The 10,833-nt window shown below is 31.2% G+C and overlaps 1 protein-coding gene across 1 annotated transcript; it reads left to right on the forward strand.

Annotated features, from left to right (window-relative positions):
* Positions 1–831: 831 nt before the first annotated feature.
* Positions 832–10,611, forward strand: LOC139090872 (cyclin-dependent kinase 5 activator 1-like). The gene is made up of 4 exons (XM_070640727.1): positions 832–867; positions 2,801–2,938; positions 9,284–9,489; positions 9,816–10,611. The coding sequence occupies exons 1-4, from the start codon at positions 832–834 to the stop codon at positions 10,171–10,173; spliced, it is 738 nt and encodes a 245-aa protein (XP_070496828.1). The 3' UTR covers positions 10,174–10,611.
* The last annotated feature ends 222 nt before the right edge of the window (positions 10,612–10,833 follow it).

A 10,833-nucleotide genomic window follows, 5' to 3' on the forward strand; every position in this document is an offset into this window, starting at 1 on the left:
CTCACTATAGTGGATGTTTATTTATAAACATTTATATGTCAGGCATGATGAATGAACTTTAAATTACTGTGCAAATTTAATGACTTTGCAACTTTTTAAATTCTTTGCCATTTTTTTGCTTGAAAGGCTTTTTTTTACTTATTGCGCGTATCCCAAGGATGAGATTCTCTAACGTATAGGACTGTAATTGCTGTACTTTTCATGCAAGTACAGTAAGTACAGTGAGTACGGTGTGTCAACTTTCGTATAAATTCAATAAATACAGTAAGCAAGTTAAGCAGTAAAATGGCATCAGTGGCCTTAATTAGCGTGCCTTACGTGCCAAAGATCCTTTGCTCAATTCCAAGTCATGTCTAATTTTCAAAACTCTTTTTCCATTTCACCGTTCTAGTTACGAAACTCGTTCGTGTGTTAGATGCAGTATTGAGGTCTCTTTTAGAGGGTCTGATCCTTGCACATATCCTTATGCAGGTTATTCGTTCTCAAGCATTAAACAAAATTTATGGGATGCATAAAAATGGTGTCATGCAAGTTGACAAATATTCTAAATTTGTAAGCATGTTCTCATATGTTTGCAATAATTTATTCACACATATTACGTTATGTTTAATCGCATAATAAGTACAAAATCTCGTGGCGCAAGCAGCAATAAATACAGTAGTGTTGTAGCAAACGGCCGTTTCATTATTTATATAGAAAATGCAATTAGAGTCCCTAGACGATCCCATTAACATGCAAATTTCCCATATGACAACATATCTATGTACAATGTATGTAGTGTGATTCATATGATAAAAAGATAGAAATACAAAATGATGCACAAAAAAAAATATGATAACAACGTATATAGCAGCAACGGCAGATGTAGTAAATGTTTTACTAAAGAAAACGGACTGCACATGTTCATGAATATTTAGATAAATTTTAAGTAGATTACATCAAGTAAGGTATCGCAGTGAGTGTACTTTAAAGTATTCAATTTAAATGTAGGTTTCCGGAAATTGACAGTCACGGGTAAATCCTGAAAATCAATAATAACCCAAATTTCTGATAAGCTTTTAGCGTGTGGCAAAAAATCATTACTTTTTGGATATCCTTCATGAAATAAACACACATAACAAAAAAAATATAAACGGAAATTGCCTGTCAATTCTGTCATTACAATTTGTACCGTATTGATTACCTGATGAAGTAAGAGAAATCAACATTTTCAACAAACGCCTTCACATGCTATCCATTTGAATGGCAACAAAAAAACATGTGAATGAAATACACACTCCATTGAGGTATCATGCAATATTTGATGACTAGGTTTACGATGAAATACTTTGTTGTGATTCTCAAGGGAGTTCTAGGAAATGACCATAAATTATTCTCAAGAAATTAGACATTTACACAGTCGGGTGCTTTTCACGTGTCAGATGCATTCGAGGAAGTATTGTTTAAGTCTGGATGGATTATAATACTTTATAGCTGATTAAAGGCTAGTTAATTGGTAGCTTTAATGGTTCTTTGTCCATTTGGGAAGGAAGCTAATTTAGAAATTGTAGGAAAAATTAGATTTGGTTCTATTGCAGCATAACAATTCATTAAACACAAAGCAACTGTGATCTTAATCTTATTTATTCATAATTCATATAGAAACTGCAGCAGCAAGTCCTGCAATTTACCTTTCACCCTTTACATAATCAAGCTTCAAATCAAATCTCATTACAATCCTTAACGAGCAGCTATACCAACTTTTAACAATTAACTAGATAAAACTCTTCACTCAACTATACATTATGGTACTTCCTTACACGCTCCAGCATCCCGTGGCCATTGTGAATCCCAAACGTGTATCTTATTTCCTCTACTCATGCAACCGAGATGCATAATGAAAACTTTTTTAATATCGTTCATTATAAAAAAACTGTAAGCTTATTTTTAAAGCATGTTCTACTAGAAAATTATTTTACGATTATTGCTTATGTGGAATCGTAAATAACTTTTAATTACCTAAACATATAAAATTCATTGATAAGGAACCGAGAGAAAGAGAAATATATTTTTTAACCCAAATGGTCATATCAGGAACATAATTGTATGATAAATGAGAAGCATAAAATCACATTTTTATTTACACTAGCATCATGCATGATAATAACAGTGGGAAAAACCGAATAAACTTAATGAAGATTGGCATTGTCGTCCGATGACCCATTTAATTTCATCAACAAACAAGAATTTTCAATTTTCAGCTCATTCCAATTATGAGAACGTAATTTAAAGTAGTTATGGGCTTCACAAAAAAATGGGAATAATACGGATGTTTCCCCGAGCGAAACAAATTAAGGAGGATTCGTAACGGAGCCTTATAGACGTCTGCAGAGCCATTTAGCAGCCTCATGGACGCTAAATGGAGGCAGCTACTAATAAAAGAGGCTTAGCAGATCCCCAAAAGCTCCTCTGCAGACCCTTCTTCATTTGTGTCGCTCGGGTTCAGAATTTAAATAATTTCATTATATTCTGTCTCAACACTTCCGTCTTTGTGCCTCGCCTTATCATCCTAAAGCGATTACTAGTGCTTAATGAACGAGGATGAATTTTTTTTGTTTGTTGTTATGGGACACAATAATACGATGTAAATACAGCCAAAGCGCGTGTTTGTTATGCAAACAATTGCCATGCCTTTATTTTACGCCAACCAACCAGCCAATGCATTAATGCGTAAATTATTTATATTAATTAAACTTTATTTCCATATTTTTTACGCTAAAAATATATTTGCTTAATTTTATCTTTTTTTCACTCATTTCAGGCCTCAACTAGTGAACTTCTCAAATGTCTGGGAATCTTTTTACGAGACCGTTGCTGTAAATTGCGCGATTTTCAGGCTGGCGATGCCGTCATGTGGCTTCGAGCTGTTGATCGAAGTTTATTATTACAGGGGTGGCAGGTAATTGTGTTATTTTTGTTGTATATTTTGACGTATTACATAAAAGTTTAGCGTTCATACTTTATCTCGTTATACAAAATGGTCCCGAAAGGCAGATGACGTAGAAATGACCGAAAATCCGTACCGAGGCTGGCAAGGCAATAGTCTGAGTCCAGATTTTCATAGAATCTGAGCTAAAGTCAGAGTCGCGTTGGCCTAGGACCGAGTTGCATCGATTCTGACCTAAAGTCAAAGTCACGCAGGCCTGGGACTGGATTTCCAGCATATTTTACGTCGTTTGAAGTCCGGGGTTGAACTTCACTTTATTCGGTATCTGCAAAAGAAACATAAAAGTTTGTTTTGTGTTACGAAAAGAAAACTTTATATACATTTTATGCGCAAGTGACAACAAAGGATGAGCATATATGCGAGACATTTAGATCGATATAAATTAAATTACATAGTCTTTTCCGAAAAAATTCCTTTTACTTTGAAAGTTATGCCAACAATTCTTGTTAAAAAGAATTACTTATGGTGCTAAGAGAGAGATGATACCAAGAGATTCAGGGTATGGATATCAATTTAGAGACTGTAAAGTGTTGAAGTGGAAATGTCTACTTACTCGTAAGGAATAACATAATGTCGTGAGTGTATTTTCTATAAAAACTTCTGTCCTGAGTACCTTAGTTCATCAAAAATTTAATGCAAACATTATACTTACTTTATATTGTTTTGTTTACTTGGATATGAGCCTGAAATTTGACCGTCATTTTTCATATTTATACAGTTAAGAGGCTGTTTTGATGACTGAACCTTTATGGATGTTTTGATAATGTGCCACACTTATGCAGGAAATGAAAAAGTTTAATATTTTGTTTTTAAATTGCCTAAGCCATTAGAAACTCAAGTATTAGCTCTAAAACATGCCAAACTTACTAAACTTTCCCTAAAAACAATTTTAATTTTCAATATTTCAAAGCTTTCTACCTTTTTTCAATTGTTTCAGTTTCATTGAGACCTTTTAAAAAGTACAAAGATTCTTCAATTTGATTATATCTTTGAAAGGCTACAAACGTGCACCTTCTGAGAAGGGCAAGAAATCAGGAATTCAGTAGCTTCTGAAATATCAAAACTTGCCCTGTGTGTTAAGAAAATCCAGTTGTTTTATTTATAGATTGATTAAGTACTGGCAATTTTTTAAGAGTTTTTTGAGAATTTTCTTAAACTTTTATCTTTAAAAGATTAAGGCAGAGTTCGAGGTTGACTCAGATTTTGGAAGAAGTTGAGTCAAGTTTTTAATACAAAATTCGAGTCGACTTCGAACTTTGAGTTTGGACTAAGATCATCTTCACAAGTCAAATGATGCTTATTTTCACTAAATTATATTAAACGAGATTTGAACTCGGCTTTGGCAATTTTAATTTGGTAAATTTCAATAAACTAGATACTTAGTTATTTGTTGTTGACATGAATATCGACAAAATATCAAATTCAAACATTCACATCACTCCAAAACCAGCACTGTCTCGACATCGATCCACCATTTCTCAAGAATATGTATGAACTTCCATCAATGGTTCAAATCGCTTTGACAAAATATTTTTATGACATTTCTTCTTCTTCATATTTCTAAACAAGACACTTGACAATTTCATTAGTCTAAGTGATATTCCAGCTATATATAAACGTACGTATCTAAATTTATCACATCTTCTTAAGATATATATTTTATAAATAAATATACAACTGAACCTACTTCACATACACAGCACTTTTCAACAAAAAGCACTCAAATTATTCTTTGCGCTCCTTTTCGTTCACACTTGTCTCATTCCATACCCATGACTCAAGAACAAACAAGAAAGCATGTTTGATAAGAAAACAAGAGAAAGTGAGGATGAAAAGGAAAAGAAATTCTTGTAATTGCTAAGAAAAGCAAAAATTGTAAAAGTTTTTAAATTTAATTTTTTTTCCACTTCTTCTCGTATCTGCCTGTTCCTTCATGAGACAATGAAAAGTTTGTTCAACTTATATTCAAGTGTAATTGCGTGATTTTGATGGCAGCTTAATGAAAATTTTTTTAAACAACAACAAAAAAATGTAGGAGATGAAAATGTTTGTTGTGCTTCATTTTCTGTCTTTTTTTCTGTAAATTTCCTCATTATTAAAAAAAGGAAAGGAAGAGATGGGTGTAAAGGAAGTGCCATAATTGGGATAAAATAAACAATGATGGAAGTAAATGAATGACAAGGAGAATATTTTTTTTTCGTCTTGTTCTCCTTCCAACTGACATGATATAAAAATATAAAATATTCGCTTAGGTTGGAATTTAAATAAAATATTAATTTTTTTTATATAAACGAAGCATGGATCATGATGAAAAATTGTCTACCATTTTAATCTTCAGAAATCTGTCATGTAATCTCACAGCAGCCAGCAATATGACATAATAAGAATCAGTTCACATCCCACCCATGTCAACGTGCATTATTACTCATGTAATAAGATAAAGATCTTAACATTCACATACATATTTATCCGCTTGCCTGATTTTGCTCCCGCAAGGCAATTTTATAAATGTGCCGATAAACAATTCAAAAGTGATTATCACATCATTTCCACATGCATCCTCGAAAAAATGTCTATTTACTCATCAAATACTCTGTAGAGATTGAGATTGAATGAAAGGAAAAGTAGCACAATCTCAATTTTCATACGATAATTTTTTTTCTTATCTATCTTAAGGCAATAACAATAATGAACAAGAATACTGAGTTGAGAAAAATTAAGGGGGTTTGGCTGGATGCGACAGATGAAAAAAATAAATAAATTTATCTTCTGTCTTCCCTATTTTTTTCGTCTTTGCAATACTCAACTTTCGTTATCATTGCTTGAATCGAAGTTTTTTTTATTCCTTTATCTTCCTTATATCCTTTTTTCTCGTGCCACGAATGAACATTTTTTCTTTCCTCTTTTGATTTCCTTTTTAGCAGGATTTTTTTAGTCTATGTTGTGTTTACAGAGATAATATTGTCACTTTTTGCATTATCTTATCTAAGCTGTAGGATAAAGTTTCAATAAACCTATTGCTATGACATCAAAACGATTTGTCTCATATTGGCATTGATTCTTGCCATGTTTTTGAAGGTTTTTGCGTAGTTAGATTGATGTGAACAGATGTTTAAATGCTTTTAAATTGTAAAAAACTTTTTGAAGTGAGAGGAAATTTGATGTAAATATTCAAATTCAAAAAATCCGTTAAAATTCGTTACTAATCAAAAAACTTGTAAAACAGCCAAATTAACTGCTCAACATTGATAAGCATCTAAACAATCAATCAATAATAATTAATTCCTAATTCTACTCAACAAATTAACCCAAAATAAACTAAAAACGTTTTTTGATCAGCCACCCACGATGTATTCATTACCTACTTATATTCTTTATCATTCCTTCATTTGTTTCTTATTTCATTCCATTATCTTTATTAGTTTTTTTGTTTCTTTTTCCTCTCATTCAATTTCGAAATAAAAGAAATGTCTATTATCAATCATAATTATAGCAAATTGATACGATTTTCTTTCCATTCATTCATTCATTGCAATGAATATTTCAGAAATGGAAAGTGATGGATGTGGAAGTAGAAAAAATCACGCAAAGTGGATTGAACTTAAAAAAAAGGAAAAGCAACTGACTGTCATGATTTATAGCCAACTTTTACTTTCTCTTTTTGTCTTTCAAATTGCATTTCTACGAAAATATATATGTTTATGTCATAAATGGATAAATTGAATTTATTCTTCCTACATCCTTCGTATTGATGATTTATTTTTAACTGATTACCTTCCATCATTCATGTATAGTCGAAGAAAAAAATACCCTGATTGCTTTTTTCTGATATTTCAGCCTTTTTTTGCTACCTTTAATCTTACTGAATGGATGTGAGATTAATTTTAGGATGGATTGTTGGTATTTAAAGCTTCGAGTCCGTGCTGAAATAGAAAAAAGCTCGTTTCATCAAATTACAATTTACTCATCGTTGTCAGTGGAGTAAAATTGCTTAGTTGAAATTAAGGCTTAGTAGCATGCAATATATGACGTAAATAGCATGTTACGCTAAGCTTCTATTATAATCAGCCCATTCATGAATGGGATTTACGTCAGGTAGCAACGAACGAATGTTATTTTTTGTTTTAATTTCGATTTCATGTCCTCATCGATTTTCGATTTAATTCTTTCATTTGTCATGTGAATGTACATATTTCTTATATGAAAAAAAAGCTTTTGAATTATTATTGCTAAGCTTGAAAATCCTTCCTTCTTCCAAAAAATCGATTTCAATGTCAGGCGTTGCTAATACTCTTTTGACATTGTGTATTGAATACCTTGAAATTTTTGGAATATTGTGACTTCATTTGTATGTAAAATATTAAATTAAATATTCTTTTGTGCTTTTTATGTGGAAATTTTCCATTGCTTAGAGACAGTTGGAGAATTTAGAATTTCTAATGAAGTCTTTTAATTCAAATTATTTAATGTTTTGTAATAGAACTGAATGTCAAATGTTCATGTTAAATATAAAGCTGCTGTCAGTTGGGGGTTTGCTGATTTACATTGTAATGACCTTAGTAAAAGAGACTAAGGAACAATTGGCATGCAAACTCAATAATCAACCTACTAAGAACTTACTAAAAAGTGAATTTGTGCCAAAATTCAATTCAAAGTTTTCTTAAGATCTTCTGAAAAATTCATTATTCATTTGACTATCACCAAAGATGCCAAAACTTAACCTCAATGTCAAAATTACATGATTCCAACTTTTCAAAGCACATCAATCTATTAATTCTGTCAAAAATAACTTTCATAAAAATTCCATTTCTTGCTAAAATCATGAAAAAAACTGTTCTTTCTACTTGAACGAACGCTTAATAAACCCAAACTTTATTTATTCTTCTTATGAGCTGTAGAGATTATATATTTTCAGAGTTTGAAAGAAACAAATAACTTCTTCTTAATTTAATTCCAAATTGTCGTAAACAAAACTATTTAAATTTGTCCTTTTTTTAGTATGAAACAACTCCGAAACAATCTGACACCATAAGTCCATAAAATAGATATGCATAAATTAAAAATTTAATTATAACAATTTTCATTCTGCAACTAGGAATATTAAAAAAATATTTTTATATAAATATGTAAATTCTTCAAGTTTTTTTGCTTCCATTTCACCCAAAACAACAAAGTTTCAAGCCTGAAAGTCCTCTGTGTAAAATTCCGGATGGTCCATCTCTCTGTTCAAGCATTAAATCTTTTTGGGTACAAAATAAATTAACAAAGGCATTTCTAAACTTATCCATAAAAATGTGTCCACATTAAATACAATACAAAAAGATATAATTCCGCACTCAAAAAGCATTGGAATTAGATTCCTATTTTTGGTTGAATTTTCACATAAAGATATTTATGACGACTAATTCCATGTGATTACAGCGGCCTTAAAAACATTCGCGTTCTGTCATTATACTTGCTTTTAATACACAAAATATAAAGACAATATTTACTTTTGTTTTGTGAATATATACCGTACCTATAGTACATTCAGTTATGATTTAAATGAATTCATTTATCCCCCCTCATTGTTGTGCGAAAAGCAAGATGATACGTACTTTATATTAAAATGGGAGAGTGTCAGCAACATAAATTACTTTTATTCACAATTTTATATATTTTTCTAAAGCTCTCTTAATTTATCATTCATTTTCCATCACCATTGTTTTCAGTACTTTTTTTTTGGAAAATTTCAATTTACGGTCCCATTTCATACGTTTATGATTGTTTCTAGGCACAATTTATGACGAAACTCATTAAATGACAATTAAAATGTTATTCTTTGTACATCATTTTTATGGATGTTTTGTGATGATTGGCACGCTTTGTCTTTAATTTTTTATTGCATAAAATGAAGTTGTCTGTGCTGAGTATCTACAAACAAGCTTATGTCCTTGTCCATTTAGAGACGTATTCATGAAAGTTAGGGTTCAGAGGCCTACTGTGAGTATAAGATTCTCAATTAATCTGTAGCTGTTGATCTGACAGAAAAGGTATAATTCCGAATCGATCCTGAGTGGGAATCGAACCCACGTCCTACGATATCTAGTCGCAATCTCCTATCACTGAGTCTTCGACTTTATGGCAAAGTGTCATACAATTACAATATCTGATGCCACATAGTCCAAGCTGTTCCACCTCCAAAATTCCAAATTGCTCCAAAAATAAACCCATTCATGCGTCATAAAATTAAATTTTTTATCATCAGTCTACCTACCAAATCTAACCTGTATTTTATACTTTAATATTTCATTACAGGATGTCGCATTTATCAATCCAGCCAACGTTGTATTTGTTTATATGTTGGTACGTGAGATGGTCGATGGACGAGAGACCGAGGAATTGGATTTACAGGCAAAAGTGCTGACGTGTCTATACTTATCATATTCATATATGGGAAATGAAATTAGTTATCCATTGAAGCCATTCCTGGTTGAAGAATCAAAAGATAAATTTTGGGATCGGTAAGGATGCTGTTGCTTTAAAATTTTATTATAAAAGGGATTTTTCCTTCATGAAATGGTAAATGTCTTATATTTAATGCTTTCTATAAAAATGAGGCAAAAAAAGGATTCTATTATGTATGTTTACATAATGGCACCTCGTGCTATAAGAAGATTGAAAGGAAAGGTTCTTAACTATTATCCTCAAAATTGTATCATAACATTAAATGTAACATACATGCTTTATGCATGTAAGAAGGAAGAATCTTAATTATTGTTAGCATAAAACTCACATCATTAATTATAGTTTCATTCATTAATTTTACATTTCATTCATATATTTTTAGCTGTCTTCTTATTGTCAATAAAATGAGTACGAATATGCTTCGTATTAATGCCGAGCCAGGTTATTTTACTGAAATCTTTACCGAACTTAAAGGATGCGGCATGCGTTCAGCAATAGAAAATCAATTAAATAACAATCATCTTATTAGTCCAAGTTCACATATAACCAACAATATATTGAGTAATAATATGAATAATTTGAGCATTAATAGCTCACACAACTCCAATAATCTCAATAATAATAAAAGTTCAACGAACGTTAATATAGTTTCACCAACGACGGCTATGAATAATTTGAATAGCATAAATAATAACCATTTAAGTCAATCGAATGGAAATTTACAATATGGCTCTGCTTGACGAAAACATCCACATGTTGTTGTTCACATGATTGCTGGAGCAAATCAAACAAATTTATACCAACATCAAACACTTCAGGAATTGACGACGATTGTTTAATAAGACTTTTTATGAGAGTCGAAAAAAAGAAAGAAGATGAAGGAATGAACGTGTTGACATTTTGTGTGTGCAGATGATTATGACTTTATGAAAAGGGCAATTGAAAATGGGAGAGAATGAGGGTTTATGGGAAGCTATGAATTTTATGATGAAATACGCATAAGTCCGGTTTGTGTTGCATTTCGATTGAATATTGTGATTTATCTTGATCTGAGGCAGTTAGTGAGCTATAAATCTTTATGGACTGCAGCTTATCAATTACAAAAGTACATGATAAGTTTTAAACAGTACTAATTAAATTTTGCAGGTTAATGACCTGAATTGTCTTCAAACTTATGAGCAGATTCCAATCAATTGTATCGATTTCCATCAAATTTCTTAAAGCAACAAGAATTCTTAAATTCTAAATCCTTAAATGCATAAAAACACATTGATTCTAACTCATAAAGAGTATGTTACGCTATCTTGATAATAACCTCTTAAATTGCCTCCTATATTCCTGAGTAATGAAGATTATTATTGAAAAACACTTTCACAATATTGCCAGGATGAAGATCTTAA

This window comes from Chironomus tepperi, unplaced genomic scaffold (assembly GCF_022539635.2).
Source record: "Chironomus tepperi strain 1889 unplaced genomic scaffold, CSIRO-AGI_Ctep_v1 contig_221, whole genome shotgun sequence".
In the NCBI taxonomy this organism is placed as follows: Eukaryota; Metazoa; Arthropoda; class Insecta; order Diptera; family Chironomidae; genus Chironomus; species Chironomus tepperi.